Consider the following 20,341-nt stretch of genomic DNA (forward strand, 5'->3'; position numbering starts at 1 on the left):
TGATTCATTTATTTTGCAACTAGAAATTTGTACCTCTTAATCTCCTGCACCTACTTCTTTCCCACCCAACTCTTAGCTCTGGCAACCACTTGTTTGCTCTCTGTATCTATAACTCAAAAGACTCTGATGCTGGGAGGGATTGGGGGCAGGAGGAGAAGGGGACGACAGAGGATGAGATGGCTGGATGGCATCACTGACTCGATGGACGTGAGTCTCAGTGAACTCCGGGAGTTGGTGATGGACAGGGAGGCCTGGCGTGCTGCGATTCATGGGGTCGCAAAGAGTCGGACACGACTGAGCGACTGATCTGATCTGATCTATAACTCTTTCTGTTTTGTTATGTTTGTTTCATTTTTTTAGATTCCACATTTAAGTGAAATCATACAGTATTTGTCTTTGACTTATTTCACTTAGCATAAACCTTCTACATACATCCATGTTGTCATATAATGGCAAGATTTCATTTCTTTTTCATGACTAATATTCCATTGTATGCACATATATGCACACATCTTATTAATCCATGCATCTACGGATACTTATGTTGCTTTCATATCTTGACTATTGTAAACAATGCTGCAATAAACACAGGAGGGCATGTATCTCTTCTGACTAGTGTTTTTGTTTTCTTCAGATAAATACCCAGGAATGGAACTGCTAAATCATAGGTTAGTCCTATTTTTAATTTCTTTAGCAATCTCCATACTGTTTTCCATAGCTGCCACATCAGCTTACATCCTCAGCAACAGTGCACAATGGTTCCCTTTCCTCCACATCGTCGCCAACACTTGTTATTTGTTGTCTTTTTGATAACAGCCACTCTGACAGGTATGAAGTGATATCTCATTGTGGTTTTGATTTGCATTTCCCTGATGATTAGTAATGTTGAGCATCTTTTCATGCACTTGCTGGGCATTTATATGTTTTCTTTAGAGAAAGAGCGACTGAACTGAACTGAAAATTCCTTTATTTCGGTTTTCCAAAGTTCACAGATCTGTGCATCTCAGTGATCTTTAAAAATAATTAAGAGATTAAAAAACAGAACGATCTAATTTCTTGGTGGTTAAAAATCTCTATGCTTAGGCACTTGCTGTAGAGTCTGAATCCCAGAGAAGGGATCAAACAGGAGCTCACCCTATTATTACCACTTCCAGAGCCAGGAAGCAGAATGAGGAAGAAGGTGGCATTCTGACCCCTAACTTCTTAACCTTGACTCCTTCCTTCACCCCACTTTGCTCACCCCTCAAAGAGATATCAGCTACATCAGGGAACTATGGAAAGTAAAGCAGATAAAATGTGCCAGCATTTCGATTTTCCAAAATTGAGTTTAAATAAAAACATCACTTATAATCGCTCTTATTTGTTTTACCTTCTGCTCAACTGGAAGTTCCTAATTGGGAAGAACTGTGGCATTTTGGGTCAATTTTGGTACATCATCTAGCATAGCTGCCCTTGTTTTTACAAATAAAAAATAAAGCTTTATTGGAACATAGCCACACCCATTCATTTATATCTTCTCTATAGTTACTTCTGCCTAACAGGGGCAGAGTTAAGTAGTTGAGACAGAGACAGAATGATCCATACAACCTAACGTATTTATAGTCTGGCCTTTTACAGAAAAAGTTTGCCGAATCTTGATCCAGCAGAATGGCCGTTCAGTCCTGGTGGCTCAGACGGTAAAGCGTCTGCCTACAATGCGGGAGACCTGGGTTCAATCCCTGGGTCAGGAAGATCTCCCGGAGAAGGAAATGGCACCCCACTCCAGTATTCTTGCCTGGAAAACCCCATGGACGGAGGAACCTAGTTAGGCTACAGTCCATGGGCTCGCAAAGAGTCGGACACGACTAAGCGACTTCACTCATTAGTGTACTGCTGGTATAGCATTGGGCTTCCCTGATGGCTCAGACGGTAAAGCTGACATAAAGCATCTGCCTGCAACGCGGGAGGCCTGGGTTTGATGCATTGTACAGCTACTGGTCACTAACATTTGTGCAGTATTTTACATCTTCAGATCTAAACAAATGTCTGTTCATATCTATCATTTCATTACAGAATCCAATTATCCCTATTAAGACAACTATTATTATTAACATCTTCCATTACAGATAAAACAGGCTCAAAAAGAATGAATGAATTTATTTACAAGAGGTGAAGCCAGACTGGGACCTAACTCATTTCTCCAAAATTTCTGCTCTCATCACAAATAAATAAAATGTAATAAAATATGGACTTCCCATGTAAGTGGTAAAGAATCCACCTCCCAATGCAGGAGACGCGGGTTCATCCCTGGGTTGGGAAGATACCCTGGAGTAGGAAATGGCAACCCATTCCAGTATTCTTGCCTGAAAAATCCCATGGACGAGAAGCCTGGTAAGCTACAGTCCATGGGGTCACAAAGAGTTGGATATGACTAACATGCACACATGCAATAAATAAAATATAGCACATACAAGCTGATTAGACAGTCCACAAGCTAAGGCCAACTGGATTTTCATCTACTTAATGTTCCATCTAACTCCTTCAATTAAAGTAAGTTCCACACAAAGTTCACATGTCCTCTGAGATGATTATCCACTTACCATTATTTCTGACACATTTAGAAATTGCCTAACCTGGTGGGCTGCCGTCTATAGGGTCGAACAGAATCGGACACGACTGAAGTGACTTAGCAGCAGCAGCAGCAACCTATTTAAAGGGCTTCCCTGGTGGCTCAGACAGTAAAGCGTCTGCCTGCAATGCGGGAGACCCGGGTTCAAAACCTGCTCTTTGTTACAAACTATGTTCCTTTTATACATTGTTAGTTAATTATATTAATTAATTATCAGAGTTGATTCAGGTTTTATGGGACCTAAAGCTGAGACAATTTCTGGGGACATCTTTAAGAAAATGAATACAAAAATATCTTCCTTTTGCAAGTTTTATAAACACCATGTGAACTCATCCCTAAGCCCCGTGCCCAGAGCCTTGAAAGGGGCCCTAAATTTTAAGGTTCACTATCATAACAGTAAATCCTCCTCTGCTTTTTATCTTTCCCCCTAAAGAAAGGAAAATCATAGATTCCAAATTGAGTTCCTTACAAAAAGCTGGAGGAGAAGGCAATGGTACCCGACTCCAGAACTCTTGCCTGGAAAATCCCATGGATGGAGGAGCCTGGTGGGCCGCAGTCCATGGGGTCGCTAAGAGTTGGACACAACTGAGTGACTTCACTTTCACTTTTCACTTTCATGCATTGGAGAAGGAAATGGCAACCCACTGCAGTCTTCTTGCCTGGAGAATCCCAGGGGCGGGGGAGCCTGGTGGGCTGCCGTCTATGGGGTCACACAGACGGCCACGACTGAAGGGACTTAGCAGCAGCAGTAGCAGTGACTATAGAGACTAATTATTTAAACCTGCCACCCCCAACACTTTCTCTTAAAGCTACAAAACTGCAAGCATTATTCTCAGCAAATTCTTTCTCCAGCCTAGAGCACTGTTTTCCAAGAGCGGTCTGTAGCTAAAGTTAGCCTCACTTGGGAACTCTTTAGAAATATAAGATCTCAGGTCCCACCCCAGACCTACTGTATCAGAGACTTTTGAGGATGGACTCAGCTTTCTTTTGTTTTTGGTTGTGTTGGGTCTTTGTTGCTGCATGGGCTTTCTCTAGTTGTGGTGAGTGGAGGCTACTCTGCAGTAGAGGCGTGCAGCCCTCTCACTGTGGTGGCTTCTTCTGTTGCTGAGCGTGGGCTCTAGGCACGCAGGTTTCAGCTGTTGTGCCACGTGGGCTAAGTCGCTCTGCAGCACGTGGAATCTTCCTGGACCACGGATCAAACACATGTCCCTTGCTCTGGCAGGTGAATTCTTAACCACTGGACCATCAGAGAAGTCTAGGGATTCAACTTTCTTTGTATTCATAAAGATCTACAGCTGATTCTGATATGTGTTCAGGTTTGAGCATCACTAGTCTATGAGGCTACAGATTCCACCTTCTCCACTCATATAAAACATTTTTTGAGGAAAAGAGGGGAGACTATATCATTTAAGCAAGTTAAAATTTTATCTTCAAGAACACAATAATCTAATGATCAATTTTAATAGGGAGTAATCTCATTTTTAGAGTTTTGGAAAACTATGACATGTGAGATGTGTCAGGATTAACCAGAAGGAGACAGCCAAATGTTCACAGCTCAGAGTCTACTTTGATGACTTCTGAGTGCACTGATGATAAATTTAAACGAATTCATGAGTTATTAACTGAGTGGAAAATATATTTAAACACTCCTGATATAGTCAGAAGGCTAAGTCAGTAATTCCAAGCTCTGAATCATCTTAGAAGCTGAAGAAGCTTCCCACAAAACAGCTAAATTACTTACCTCAAGCAAAATTTCTTATTTTCAAAGAGTGGGAGTTGGACCAAATTGGTCCAACATACTGTTTTATAATTTTAACCACCTAAGATCTTTTAACACACATTTCTCACACAAATACGAGCTACTTTGATTTGTCCCCACGCCACTTTTCTCTGTTAATCAAAGTTATACTTAGCCACTAATCATAACTTCTGATCAGCATGAGCAAACCAGTGTTGCCACTCTGAATTAATGTATTTTAATTCCTTCTAGAAGCAAAGTCCCTTACCATTTCAGTTGCCCTGTGCAGCTTATACTGCACAAATGCATAATTTTCCCTTTGTCCTCTCCCCAGCCACAAAATGCAAAGAATAAAATCTGCCTCCTAATGCTGTTATTGAGAATTAAAATTAAAAAACCCACAAAACAAGATGTAATGCGATTACCACTGTTTCTGGCAGATGGTGGGCACCCAAATGTGGCTTCCTGTGATTGTGAAGAAGACTGTTAGAATCTTGAAATGAGCTCTCTAGTGCACACTTGTGATCCCCTTTTCTGGGAAACACCACACCGCCCCAACCTATGTGGCAGCAGCAGGCCCCTGGCTGACATCTTGTATGAAGTGATCTGGCCAGTCTGACCAGGATGGTCTATGCCTGGTCTATGCTGAGTATGAGTCTCTTCCCTTAGGAATTTGTAACTGAGACACTGCACTCACACTGGCTGGAAAAGTATTGTGCAGGGTCATTTTTTTTTTTTTTTGAAGGAGAATCTTTATTACTTTTATGTACAGAAAACTCCCTAGTGCGCTCAGCCCAGCTTGGTGGCCAGCTCTTTGGCCTTCGTCTTTTCCTGCTTGGCGATGCGCGCCACCGACTTCGGCCCCAGGATGTTGCCTCCCCAGTGACGACGGATCTCATCGTATCTGTCGTTGTAATTGGTCCTGATGGCTTCCACCAGCTTAGCCAGGGCACTCTTGTCCTCCGAGTTGACTTGTGTGAAGGCTACAGTGGTGCACGTCTTCCTGTAGACCAGGCGCCCCAGCCGGGCCTTGCCCTTGATGATGCAGTAGGGAACCCCCATCTTGTGGCACAGGGCAGGCAGGAAGACCACGAGCTCGATGGGATCCACGTCGTGAGCGATCACCACCAGCTGAGCCTTCTTGCTCTCCACCAGGGTGGTGACAGTGTCGACCCCTGCTCGAAGGACAGGTGGCCTCTTGGTGGGGACATCGCCTTTGCCGGCGGCTTTCTTCTCAGCTCGGGCCAGCAGCCTCTGCTTCTTCTCTTGCTTTGTCTCCGGTCTGTACTTGTGGGCCAGCTTAAGCAGTTGAGTAGCTGTTTGTGGGTCTAAGGCCTGGGTGAACTGGTTAATTGCAGGAGGCACTTTCAGCCGCTTATATAGAATAGCCCTTTGCTGCTGCAGCCGGATGTAGCGGGGCCATTTGACAAAGCGGGTGAGGTCCCTCTTGGGTTGGATGTCCTGTGTGAAGCCAAAATTCTTGGGCCACTTCTCGAACAGGGGGTTGACCACCTTCTTGGTCTCCTGCTTCTTCACCATGGCCGGGGCCGGGGCCACCTTCTTCCCCTTGGCCTTCTTTCCCTTCGGCATCTTGAAGGGCTGGCGTAGAGAGCAGGGTCATTTCTACCATAAGAATTAAGAAGAGAGGACGGAGCCAAGAATCGAGATGAAAGATAGATATAATCCTGACACTTCGTCAGACCCTTCTCTCTCATCTTGGTCATCTCCCTGCCTCAGAGTTTCAGAAGACAACCAAACTGTCTTTTGCTTGCGTGTGTGTGCACTCATCACAAAGTCACTTCTGACTCTTTGCGACCCATGGTCTGCAGCTCTTCAGGCTCCCCTGTCCGTGGGATTTCCCAGGCAAGAAGATGGGAGTGGGTAGCCATTTCCTCCTCCAGGGGATCTTCCCGACCCAGGGATTGAACCTGTGTCTCCTGCATCGGCAGGTGGATTCTTTACCACTGCACCACCTGGGAAGCTGTGTCTTTTGCTTAAGATCACGCGATTTGTTTTCTGTTGCTTGTAATCAACGATCTTTAGTAACCCCCCATTCTCTACTGTAATGGAACCCGCACCCTCCCATGAAGACTGAGGTCAGTTCTGACTTGGTGATGTGTGATCCCAAAAGCAATCGCTGGTGGTGAGGATGGCTGTTCCTCGTATGTCACTCCAGTCTGTGGGAGTCAAAAAGGAAGTGGGCCCCTAGGCAAGACATACATTGTGTGTTCAGACTAATTAAGAGTCAAGGATACTAGCCCATCCAAAGGCTGGTAGGAGAGATGGAGTGAAAGGGTTTTAGGCTGGCGTCTGTCACCCACCAGCTATGGGATCCCGGTTAACTCATTTCACTTCCTGAGCCTCAGGGTTACTCCAGAGTTTCCTCTGAAGCATGAGACAATGATGACAACAGGAACAACAGCAGCGACAGTAAATGTTTACAGTCTATTATTAAGGGCACAGCAAGGAAAACAAAAACTGCTCTTAGTATTTGAAACAGACGGGTGGTGGAAGAGCTGAAAAGCAGACAGGAGACAGAGCGGCACTCGGAATTAGCAATAGCAGGAAGCGACCTACCACCTCCAGGCTGAAGGGCCCACGCAGGAGGTGGTAGAGGCTCCCAGCACAACCACAGCCTTGCCAGCCTGGGCAGGGGTGGCTGGAGCCATGAGGAGGCACAGCCTGGAGGCGAACAGCCGGGAAAGGAACCATGGTCTCCCTTCCCCCAGCCTTCACTGCTTCCAGTGGCCAAACCCAGGTGAAGGCTAGAAACCGCCTGCAGGGTCAGAGGTCAGCAGGGGAGGCGAGGAATGGAACTGAGAGCCAAAGGACTGGGGTTCTTACTATGGATGTGCCAGACACTGTTCTCAACTCTTACCAAAAGCTCAGCAATTATATTCCAATAAAAAAAAAAGTGAATCTAAGAATATGAAAAGAATGCGTATATATGTATAACTGAGTCACTTTGCTGTACAGCAGTAATTAACAAAGCATTGTAATTCAATTATCTTCAATTAAAAAATAATTTTAAAACAACAGATTAAAAAAAAAGTGTTCCTCCTAGGTGGGACACAATGTTATTCTCTGATGAGGAAATGGATGTCAGTGAAGAGGTTATATAACTTGCACAAGAAGACCTTAACAGTTGGTGGCAGGGCTGGGATTCACATCTTTTTTTAAAAATTTTTTTAATTTTTAAACTTTACATAAGTGTATTAGTTTTGCCAAATATCAAAATGAATCCATCACAGGTATACATGTGTTCCCCATCCTGAACCCTCCTCCCTCCTCCGTCCCCATACCATCCCTCTGGGTCGTCCCAGTGCACTAGCCCCAAGCATCCAGTATCGTGCATCGAACCTGGACTGGCATCTCATTTCTTACATGATATTTTACATGTTTCAATGCCATTCTCCCAAATCTTCCCACCCTCTCCCTCTCCCACAGAGGGGATTCACATCTTAAAGTCCATCTTCCCCCTTCCAGGGGTGTGGCAACCAAAAACAAAAGACCACATTGTTGCCAGCACTGCGCATCTGTTGAGAGGCAATGCAAATGCTTTAAGGATTTAATATTCGAACACTGCATGTATGCTGTTTATCCACAAATGAAGTTACAGGATGTTCTTGGTCGTTCTGAACACTGTGGACCTCTCTGTGCTGGGAGCCACTACAAACTCAGCCCCAAATTCTGAAACCAAGTTTTCCCACGGCACACACGGTCACAGTACTCTAGAGCAAGTCTCTGCCTCCTTTCTTCCCTCGATATTTATCAAGAAATCATCAAGTTTCAGATATAATGGATACGTATTGAGAGTATTCAATATTTGACCACTCTCTTCCCCCTGCCATTTTTTGCCTTTCCTGTGTAAAAGTTAATGCTAACCAATGACCCTGGGTCAAGCTAACTGTGTGACGGCCTAGATGGGGTACGTTCCAATAATTACCTGTGCTTTAGTCACGCTGTGCCGCGCCCATGTTTTGCTCCACTGCAGACACGACTAACAGGGCAAGGAACCCCTCAGCTGGTGGAACCCCTCAGCTGGTTTTGGTTTCCTGGTTCTTCTCCACACAGCATTTCAGACCCCTTATGTCATCAGAGACAAGAGGGCAAATAATCCCTATTTACTAACCTAGCATTAGGATCAACATTTCCTAAAAATAAGGCAAATGTCTAAAGGGACTGCTTTATAAACTAGCCTAGCATTTTAGATTCTGAAGGCAGACAAGTATGTAAAACCGCAAAAATGGGTTTGAGAAAAAATGGCTTTCATATATTTTTCTTTTTACGTTTGCATTCATTTCCTTGCCAATTATATTACTGTTTAATTTTCTTCATAGGCTTAATATTATAAAGGCTTGCTACCTATGGTATTTATTACTACTCAATATTTACTAAATACTAAAACTTATTAGCATTCGTGCACACTAACATATCAGGTTTTACATACTATTTTAGAAATGGAAAAATATGAGGTTGCTCTACTATGCACATCTATATCTCTAGAAAAGAAAAAAAGTGCAAATGAATGCGTACTACATTACCTTCAAGTTTAACTGGCAGAGAGAAAGAAAACATTCAAGTGTCTAAAAATGCAGATACCAAATCATGTTATACATCATTTTGGAGGAAGACATAGTTTCTCTGGCAATAAACTGTTCACCCGTGAAATGAAATAACTCTTCTAGGAAAGGATGATTAATTATTTAATAAACATTGTGTATTTTTAGAGTCACGAAGAAAAATAAATGGGAGGAGGTGCTCCAGGAATGTCCGTGGGCAGCATCTCTACCTGCAGCCCACCAGGCCCAGCCCTGTGGGTGCAGAGGATGGGGAGCCTAAATGAGGGACAGCGCAGAGCAGGGGCGGGGCACTTGGGCAGGTGCCCACTGGGGCCAGGTGCCCCTGCCAGGCCCTGTCTCATTTATCATCTCACACCAAGCTGCACACAGGTTCTAAGGCCTCTGTCTCTACACAGGAGGACACTGAGGCTCAGGGTAAGTAATTCACTCACCAAAGTCACACAGCCAAGAAGAGGCAGATCCAGGAATTAACTGGATGTGTATCAGACTCCAGAGATCCTTTCAATATACCATATAACCTGTACCACTCGGAGGGGAGACAGAGATGGGCGAGGATAAAAGAGGGGCAGAGCAGGGGAGAAAAGTGGAGTAGCAGAAGAGGTTCCCACCACCCTAATGGTCCCAAAGATATCAATATCAGACCCTCATCTCTGGAACCTGTTGTTGTTACCTAATATGGAAAAGGGATCTTTGCAGAAATGATTAAATTGATGATCTCTTTTTAAAAACTGATTTTATTTTGGAGTATAGTCGATTAACAATGTTGTGATGGTTTCAGGTGGAGACCAAAGGGACTCAACTATACATACGCATGTATCCATTTTCCCCCACACTCCCCTCCCGTCCAGGCTGCCATGTAACATAGAGCAGAGCTGATGATCTTGACATGGGGATATTTTCCTGGATTATCTGGGTGGGTTCTAAATCTAATCACACACATCCCTACCAGGGAGAGTCAGAGGGAGATCACAAACTTAGAAGAGAAGCCTACAGAAAGAGGATGTGGAGACAGGAGTGATGGCACAGCCAAACAACACCAGCAGCCACCAGCAGCTGGAAGAGGAGGCAAGGAATGGATTCTTCCCCAGGAGCTCTGGAGACAGTGAACCTACAAACATCTTGATTTGGGCTTCATGAAACTGATGTTGAACTCCTGGTTTTCAGACTCTGAGAGAACAAATTTATATTGTTTTCAACCAGCAAGTTCATGAAAATTTGTTACAGGAGCTACAGATAAACTAATACACTGGCCTGCTGAATTCAAGCCGAGAGTTCTGCTGTGTGTCCCCCTCAGCTCTGCTATCACCCAAATGCCAGGAGCTACATCTTGGGCTTTCAATTCTTTCTGAAGTTTCCTTCTCCCTTCCCCTGTGTGATCCTCAGCAGAAGTTAAAAATCGGAGTGTTCACATTAACAACTACAGGAGTAGGAAAGACCACTGGCCCAGGATTTAGAATTCATGGTTTCAGATATAGCTCAATCACTTTTTTTTTTTTTTTGGTGCAATAGTAAGCAACTCATGTACAAGGTCTGGGTCTCACTTTTCTCATCTGTTAAAGGCATAATATTATGTCCTTTGGTCCTTGAAAAGATTAAAGGAGATAGTGTACACAGATCCTCAGTAGACTATCAAGCATTATATTAAAACATGGAGAGAGTTCTGATTATTCTCTCTTCTTGCCTTCATACAATTTATGATCATTTTTAAGAACCTAACATAAGGCCAGCATCATGCTGAGTTACACATAAGGAAGAATAAAACATGTGCTAGTTATGAGGGAATTTATAATCTAACTGGGGAGGGGCACACATTTACATTAAGTAACTACACAGGGTTGAAAGATGAAGTGTCATTTAAGATCTACATGACTAGAGAGATCAAAGAGATCATAGGGCACTGCAGTGATATGAATATATCCAGTCCCTTTCCTAGGGAAGTAAATCTCCCCATCTCCTGAAGTCACACTTGGACATGTAACTTGCTTTGGCCAGAGAAGTGTGAGAAAAAGTGTTAAGTGTTGTTCCTAGGCAGAAGTTTTAAGAGTCAGTGCATTTTTCCCTCCTAACACTATGGCTGGCAAAACTCTAAACCGTGGCACTCCCTTCTGCCTTGGACACAGAATAAGGAGGTACTACAAGGAACAGTACCTCCAGCCAACATGGCACGGACATTTAGTAGAATGAGGACTGTTCTAAACTACTTGGTCTTGATTGTTACTGAAGTATAACCTAGACAGTGCTGACTGATACAAATGGAGACAAAAAGACTAACAGAAGAGGTGGGACCTGGACTAAGTGATAAGGACATGCCATATACTTAGTATATGATAGTTTGCTATCTTGATAGCTATACTACAAAGTGCTTCATGGGACTGAAGAACTCATCTAATTACTTACTATTACTATTCCATTTAGTATCATGCATGAAAGCAGGAACCATGAAGCGCTTGTTCATAGTTATATCGTTGGTGCCAAGCACAGCGGCTGACACATATTGGGGACTTAATATGTGGGTGTCTAATAAGTTCCCAGAGAGGTAGATGGGACCACACAGGAGAGGAAGAAGGAGGGAGAAAAGATATCCCACAGTCTGCAACTTCAAGGCGGGCACAAGGACGATGTGGCCTTGGGCATAAAGCAAGCCACCCTGACAGATCATTTAAAGATGCACAGGTACAATTATGGTTAAATTACAAAGTTAAAAAAACAAAACTCGGTGCCCCTTCTGGATGATGACAGCGTTTCTACTCTCCTCCTGCCCTGATTAACATACCTCTTTGCTATAATCTGTTCTAACAGTATGAGTCCAAGGCCTATGGCAATGATTAACAACATGATGATTAAAAGTGACTCAAGATTCAAAGACTTAAGATATACACCTTCTCTTTTTTTAAAAGAGAGGCACTCTAATTTGTTCAGTATAGACATATTAAAACCTTATCTTTTATTTAAAAAAATTTCCCTCCCTTTTATTTCAACCTTTGACTTAATAAATTTAATGAATAGGATTAGGTTTTATCTTTTTAAATAAATATCTTCTACAGTTTCTTCTAAGTTAAAAAAAAAAAAAAAACCCAAAGCAACTCTTAAGCTAGAAGCTATACAGAGATAAATCAAAATATTTCCTCTAGACAATAAAGGGGCTCACCCATTACTCTAGGCCACCGACTCTATGGAGGAAATATATTAAGAAATTCCACACCATCCATTAGATGTAATGTTTTTAGTAACTGCTGCTTATCTTTGTAATGAGATCCCTGGTGGAGAAAACTAGCCTTGTGAGCAAGTACCTTGAGGGCTGAGGTGGCTTCTGTGACACTATTATTCTCTAATTCATGCAGAAAGCAAGTATCATTTGGACTGGTCAATAAATATTCATTGTCTACAAAGATATATTTTTTAATTTGTTGTTCTCATAGCCACCCAGGGATTGTACAGGGGGAAAAAAATTTCCCTCAAAATACTCCTCATTGCAGAATCCACAGCATTTACCAACTACTGAATAATAGGGAAATCAGGAAAAAATCTGTATTTTAAACACTCTATTGGTTAATGGGACATTACAGCTGGACTCTATTTACTTATTAAAATTTATATCCATTTGCTTTCCAAAAGAATAAAGTGGTTTACAACAGAAGACACATATTCTAGCAGGCTCTTAAATTAGAATAAGATTTAAAACCAAATGGAAGAAGGAAGTGATTCTATAAATCGGTTAGGCTAAATATTAATTTGAACTACATCCAACCATCTCAGATCCTCAAAAAAGGCAGTCATATGGTTCAATGTAATATTACTGCAACTGAGAGTTTGCTTTAACTTGAAACTTCCTGGCAAAGAGAGAAACATGACTAATTATGCAATTTGCACCACAAACCAAATTCTTTTAAAATTTATTTAATTGGAGGCTAATTACGTTACAATATTGTGGTGGTTTTTGCCATACATTGACATGAATCAGCCACAGGTGTACACGTGTCCCCCATCCAAACCCCCCTCCACCTCCCTCCCCATCCCATCCCTCTGGGTTGTCCCAATGCACCGGCTTTGAGTGCCCTGGTTAACTAAATTCTTCAAGGAGAATCCACTGACTGCACCGAAAGCTGTGCTTCTGACAATACCACACTGCTCAGTGCAGGCATGGGGAGTGCAGTGCTAGGCAAATGAAAATCTAAAACAGAGATCTGTGATGACAGACTGTGATAGACAGTCATCATTCAGAGTCTCTCAATCAGTGCACTGCAGTGTTTTCTAATCTGGTGGGCCCCAGAAATGCTGCTGATTTCCTGAAGTTCGTTGGTAGGAAGCAAATAATGTGTTTTAGGCTCACAAAGTGTTAAGCGCAGGACAGCTTGGGAAGCCCAATGGTTCAATGGTAAAGAATTTGGCTACGAATGCAGGACATGCAGGAGACATGGGGAAGATCTGGAGAAGGAAATGGCAACCTACTCCAGTATTCTTGCCTAGAGAATCCCATGGACAGAGGAGCCTGGTGGGTGACAGCCCATGGAGTCCTAAAGAGTCAGACATAACTGAGCATGCACAGAGGAGAGCTTAGAGCCTTAAACAGGTAAGCTGTGTATTCCGGGCTCTCTGAGAATAAGATGTTTCCCCAAATTATTTGTTTATGCAATCTTTTTAAATTTAAACACCAGGTAGTAGGCTGGTAGAGTGGTCAGTTCAAGGACTTTTTGGAAAAGGTAACCAAAGATCAGTGTAATTCAGACCATAATCAATTAGGGTAAAAGCAGCATTCAAAAAGTTAAATAGAGTGTAGCAAAGAAAAAAAAAAATCAAGGAACAGAACACACTGCAAAGATAAGTATTGTTGTGTGCAATTTTTGTGTGAATAAAGGGAAGGCAGGGAGGGGAAAAACTAGATCGTGTCATAAACTATGTTTCTTACGGGTTAGGACAAAATAGCTTGAAAGCCAATGACACAAAAAACAGATGGCTACAAAGAATGTGGGGGCTCACACAGCAAATAAAAAAAAATCTAATTCTCCTTGCAAAATTTATTTTCATGTGAGTGAACACACACAGACATAATCATCAAGTTAAATAAGGCTCCCTTCAGAGATGCTGGGATTTAAGTTCCCATTGGGTTGGGTTATGCCCTGGAGGAGGGAATGGCCGGTTCAATCCAAGGAAACATAAAGGCTACATGAGGAGAAAGTGGGCAAGCGGGAAAGGACAGCAGATAAGGGAAGGGAAGTGCAGGGCGAGGGCACAATTCAGCGCAGCTGGACCTGTGCACTTGGCCACCATGCCGGGGGGAGGGACAGAATCCTTAGCGCCTGACCACTCCCTACATGTTGGTGGGGGCAGTAAGTTGTTGGCTGTGCAGCTGATTAGACAGCAGAGCCATGAACCACAGTGGACTGAGGGCAAACGTGACCTGGCTATAGGTTGGCCAAGGAGGCGCTATGCACACACCGCTATCTACAGCCTCATGGTTTGCAGGAAGGAGAGAAGCTTCTTTCATAAGGTGGATGAATTCACTAGAACTCAGACAGATGCTTACAGATTTAGGAATGACTGGTGCTCTCTCATCATTATCCCAATCCCCATTCCAGTTATGTTCAAACACTGAAGGGTGGGAGGGCTGCTGACGGATCAGGGCCAGGGAGAATCAGATACTTTCAGTCTGAGCCAAATACCCATTGCACAGCTTTGGTAATCAAACAACTGGTGCCGTCTGTAAAATTCCTGCACAGCTGACCCCGCCCCACAGGCTGTCGTTCCCTATGTAGTCTGTCTCCTGGGACTGACCTGCTTTCAGTGCCTTCGTAAAAACATTTGGTTCTACTGGGCTAATAACTGAGACTTAGATTTTTCTGGCTTTGTTTCCAATAAATTTATACATAGGAGTACTCCCTTAGGGGGGTGCCAAGAAAAGATTTAGGGATCAAGAGGCAGGGGCCACAATTTTCCAGCCACAAAGGGACCCTCCACTCTACCATGACCTGCCCTGCTCTCAGCTGGGTGGTCCAGGATCCAGGGCCTGGGTGCCTGAGTCCTGCCTGAATGTGGATCTCTAATGGGCCAGGGTGCTCTGTGCATGAAAAGAGGAGCCCTTGAAAATGCAGCTGGAGCCACTCATCCAAAGAGGCAGACTTGGCAAGACAGGGCCTAGAGAAGCAACTATAAGCGCAAGGCACTGCCTTCAGAGAATGGTGGCCTTCTGTGCATGGCCAGTCCCCTGCCCCAGTACCTGACTGCTCTGTTTGCCAGCAAGCCCTGAACTCGGCCTCCTGCAACCCTGGGCTCCTGCAGAGGCTGTAATTTTGCACCCCTACTCCCCCTATCCCACCCCAGAATTTTCAGACTCTTCTTCCCCTTTGGCATGTTTCTGGTGTAAAATACCAGGCAAAATAACAGACTTTCCTAGGTTTTCTTTTTCTTACTCCCCACTCCCTCCCCATTCCACTCAACTTTGCTGGATATGTGAATGGTGCCAGATGAGCCTGTCACTGCCTCTGTGTTCCTTTATTTATAATCCAAATGATTCTTCCTGGGTTTCTCAAGATTTACCCTTTCCACTAAAAATGAACTCTTTGGCTCATGTATTTTTATTTGGCCCAAGTCTAATCTGGAGAAGGCAATGGCACCCCACTCCAGTACTCTTGCCTGGAAAATCCCATGGACGGAGGAGCCTGGTAGGCTACAGTCCATGGGGTTGCAAAGAGTCGGACACAACTGAGCGACTTCACTTTCACTTTCTAATCTGGTACTTCTAATCTGTGGCCACTGAAACCATGCCTGCCTGACTCTGCTCCCAGGACTTTATCTTCAGAAACGAGTCCTTGTTTGAGGACCTGACTTCCATTTCTTAATTCTTATTTTTTATTTCCTTCCTTCTCTTCCTTTTTCTAAAGAGTAGTTCCAAGAGCACTCTTTGGGAACTGCCTGGAAAAGAAGATTCCCAGTTGAAGGTATAATTAAGCAACAGGAGATGCAGTGCTGGAGCCCACAGGTGCTGCTAAGAGGAAAAGCAGCAAACATATTAATAAAGAAGGGAGCATAACTCGGTTGTTGTCTTGCCGAAGGAGAGAGGCAAGCAAACTGGAGAAGAGAAGCATGGACCCCAGTGGCAGCTGGTGTGACTCATGCCAACCCAGGCATGAACATGCCTTCATGCCGGAAGGAAGGGTGGAAGTCATGGAGACCAAGTGACTGGACTGAACTTTCATTACAAGATAATTTTTACAAATTCTCACCTTTCTCTATTAAAAAAATAACTCTCACATATGCAATTCATTGCCAGGCTTTAATTCACAGCAGTGATATGTAAGCATCAAGTCTAGTTTAATAAGAGGGTTAGGGACACACTAAGCCACTTGGTTGTGGCAGGGGGCCAGGAGATTCTAAACATTAGTATTAGCCCTTGAAGAGTCATCATCTCATCAAGTCAAGACTCACAAGGAACCAATAACAGAAGAGTTTTAGATATTTAAAGTCAAAGACAAAATCATGCCAACATCCTATGTTTTAAAGTTTCTACTGATTTTTATAATCTGTTATGATTGACCCAGGGTAATACTTTAAGGAAATATTGTTATTCAGTTGCTAAGTCATGTCTGACTCTTTATGACCCAATGGACTGTTGCAGGCCAGGTCTCCCTGTCCTTTAGCATCTCCCAGAGCTTGCTCAAACTCATGTCCATTGAGTTGGTGATGCCATCCAACCATCTCATTCTCTGTCACCCCCTTTTCCTTCTGTCCTCAATCTTTCCCAGCATCAGGGTATTTTCCAGTGAGTTGGTTCTTTGCATCAAGTGGCCAAAATATTGGAGCTTCAGCTTCAGCATCGGTCCTTCCAATGAGTATTCAGAGTTGATTTCCTTTAGGATTCATTGGTTTGTTCTCCTTGCTGTTCAAGGGACTCTCAAGAGTCTTCTCCTGCACTACAATTCCAAAGCATCAATTCTTTGGCACTCAATCTTCTTTATGGTCCAACTCTCACATCTGTACATGACTACTGGAAAATATTACATCCTCAGTAAAAGTACTGCCCCTGGGGACAATGCCTGGCAGTCCTATGAAGGCACCTCCACATCTCTGCCATTCCAGCAATGATCCCCACTGCAGATGGACAGGCTAGGATGCTAAGTGCCCCCAGTACCAGTGCGAGGGAAGAACATGATTATTATGAAATTGCAAACAGTGGGATTCCTACTCCAGTATTCCTTCTCTTGATCACCCTAGCTCTCAAAATCTTGACATAATTATATACAGTGAGACACTTTTGAATTCCACCTAATGTCCTCAAATTTGTCTTCTCCAGTGACCAACTGTACACTGTGATATTATAATATAATAAGAAATATATATTAGTTTTTGTCCTGCCACAAAACTCCTAAAACCCTTGTAATTTCCTGAGTGGTAGGAGTGCCTTTTGTAATAATAGTTGGTCTTAGTCCCTGGTTTCTGACACAAGAGCTTGTAAAACCCTTGAAACATGCAGAGTGACAAGCAGATTTTTCTGTACACGAATGAGATGTCTGGAGGTCCCCTACATAGCTTCAGGATGGAGGCTGGTGCCAGAAAAACCACACTGTGATTAAAGGGTAGAGATTTACAGTTTTACCCCAACTTCCAGGGAGGTGAGAGGGCCTGGAGATCGAGCTAATCACCAAGAGCCCATGATTTCATCAATCAGCCTGAGTAAGGCAACCTCCATAAAACTCCTGAACAATCGGGTCGGGATAATTTTGGGGGTTGGGGGTGAACACATCCAGGTGCCAGGATGGTGATATACCCACAGACTCCATGAGGACAGAAGCTCATAACCCTTTTGAACCTCACCCTATGTACTTCTTCTGGCTGTTTATTTGTATCCATTATAGGAAACTGGTAACAGTAAGTAGTGTTTTCCTGAGTTCTGTAAACTGTTCTAGCAAATCACTGAACCAATGGAGAAACCTCCCTGGGAGCCTCTGATTTACAGCTGCTCTGGCAGATGTGGGGGTGGCCTGGACTTGTGACTGAAGTGGGGGCAGTCTTGTGGGGACTGAGCCTTCAGCCTGGGGGTCTGGGCTAACTCCTGATAGTGTTGGAATTGAGTTACATTGCAGGACACTTAGTTACTGTTGGCAGAGACCTGGAGAGTTGTTTGGTGTGGAACACGGACATGTTTGCTGTCAGAAGTGGTTCTGTGAGTAGAAATGAATCATTTGTTGTTGTTCAGTTGCCCAGTCGTATCCGACTTTGCAACCCCATGGACTGAGCACACCAGGCTTCCCTGTCCTTCACCATCTCCTGGCGCTTACTCAAACTCATGTCCATTGAGTCAGTGATGCCATCCAACCATCTCGTCCTCTGTCGTCCCCTTCTCCTCCTGCCTTCAGTCTTTCCCAGTTTCAAGGTCTTTTCTAATGAGTCGCCTCTTTGCATCAGGCAGCCAAAGTATTGGAGCTTCTGTTTCAGCATCAAGTCCTTCTAATGAATATGCAGGAGTGATTTCCTTGATTGATTGATGAATTCAGGATTGACTGGTTGGATTTCCTTATAGTCCAAGGGACTCTCAAGACTCTTCTCCAACACAACAGTTCATAAGCATCAATTCTTTGGCGTTCAGCCTTCTTTATGGTCCAACTCTCACATCCATACATGACTACTGGAAAAACGATAGCTCTGACTATACAGACCTTCATTGGTGAAGTAATGTCTCTGCTTTTGTAATATTCTGTCTAGGTTTGTCATAGCTTTTCTTCCAAGGAGCAAGTGTCTTAATTTTATGGCTGCAGTGATTTTGGAGCCCAAGAAAATAAAGGAGTTGCATTATACCCTCAATCATTGTATGCACCGTGAAGCCCAAAATCTGAGATGATTACATTTAAGTGTAAGAGTTCGAGGTGATGATTTGTGTATGAAAGCAGTGACTGCTTATTCATCTGTGGTAACATAAGGCTTTTAGCGGCTTATCAAACAATCATTTTTTAAGTACATACAACAGTCCAATAACTGAGTGACACTCTGGGTTACAACAGTTACGTTTCCTGCTAAGACGTGAATCCAGGTTGGTGTGGGTCGTTAGGCTACGTCATCACTGATACTATACTGCCTTCTGGTTTTGGAAGGCTCCAGTGTTCCAAGAAGATTGTGGCACTTTGCAGACTGACAGTGAATCACTGGAGCCTAGCATGATGGATCACCCCTCTGCTGCATCCAGAAACGGCCATCCCTCATCTGACTTGGGAGTCAGGGGAAGTGTGAGAGATGGAAGTTGCTCAGGGATCATCATCACAATTTTTTGCTTCCTTTTGACATGATAGCCTCAAGCCCCAACATTTCACTGCCTGGTGCTGAAATATGCTTATGAGAAACAGTGGACCAGTTATCAAAACAGAAGATGCATTTCTCAGAAGAAATTGTTGTCTTTCATACATCCACCAACAGGGACAGCAACACCAAGATGGATCGGCTTGCAAACACCCTCCACATACTCCTCTGAGGGACGTCTTAGACAATCACTTACTGTGTCTTTCCGTAAAGGTTATTCTAGACTGAAAGTATTAGCTAGCATCCTGGCATGATTAATAGAAGGCAAGGAGGCCACTTTCATAGAGATAAAATACAACCAAGGTGTAAGTCGGCAGAATGGTCAAGTAAATCCCGATGCCTCTGCTTACTCTGTGTCTGCATTAAAAAGAAATTAACTCTAGAGGTCAAGATAATATTGGAGCAAAGGGAGAGAATTACTGCTGTCTCCCTGAAGACTTTTCTCCCTGAGGCAAGACAGCATATACCTTAGATTAAACTTTTATCAGCAGATCTTGCAATTCCATCAATCTTTCATTACGGGCTGGCTCAGAGAACCCTCTGACTACTTGTCATTAGGAGGCTTTCCATCCTCCCCGTGAGGACCCGCCTCCCTCCATCACCCCTAGGAAAAGAAACAATGGCAAAGTGAAAATAGAGGTAACTTTCTGATTAGCTCAGAAACCAAGAGGCCCATTATTTCTAAAATCCTAAAACAGAACTGCCCTTTATCACTGACAACTTCTACCAATTTAGAAAGGATGTTTCCTTGGCACCCACAGTGTGCAAGGCTGGACAGAAAGAATAGCTGCACTCAACTTGGTCGCCTGAAAGCCCTCTTCTTGGCAGACACGCCTTCCACACCGCCTCCTGCAGTCAGGGCTAATTCAATTTAAGGGTCAACAACAGAGAGTAGAGGCAGGAGACCGGAACCACGTCAGTTATTGGAACAGAGAGAGAAGATCATATAAAGAATGGTAACTACAAAATAAAAGGGGAATAGGAAGAAGTTATCATGAAGGCAGCCACTGCAAGAGGGGGCTGTGACCTGGAGGGTGGAGAGAGCAGAGGGCAGAGGTTGGAACTAGTAAAACCCACAAGTTTGGAGAAGCCCCATGGAGCAAAACCTCTGACACGGAGGAGGTGGTA

At 43.7% G+C, this 20,341-nt stretch overlaps 2 protein-coding genes across 18 annotated transcripts in view; both read right to left on the reverse strand.

Annotated features, from left to right (window-relative positions):
- Nucleotides 1-20,341, reverse strand: part of APBB2 (amyloid beta precursor protein binding family B member 2) — a 382,829-nt gene that overhangs the window by 42,761 nt on the left and 319,727 nt on the right. The window lies entirely within an intron of this gene.
- On the reverse strand, nucleotides 5,073-5,968 carry LOC133249477 (large ribosomal subunit protein eL8-like). The gene has a single exon (XM_061419991.1). It carries the CDS (start codon nucleotides 5,934-5,936, stop codon nucleotides 5,136-5,138), a length of 801 nt encoding a protein of 266 aa, XP_061275975.1. The 5' UTR covers nucleotides 5,937-5,968; the 3' UTR covers nucleotides 5,073-5,135.

Source organism: Bos javanicus, chromosome 6, assembly GCF_032452875.1.
Source record: "Bos javanicus breed banteng chromosome 6, ARS-OSU_banteng_1.0, whole genome shotgun sequence".
NCBI classification, from domain to species: domain Eukaryota; kingdom Metazoa; phylum Chordata; class Mammalia; order Artiodactyla; family Bovidae; genus Bos; species Bos javanicus.

Coding starts and splice junctions, on each gene's coding strand:
- LOC133249477 (XM_061419991.1), bottom strand. CDS start 5,936: ATGCCGAAGGGAAAGAAGGCCAAGGGGAAGAAGGTGGCCCCGGCCCCG.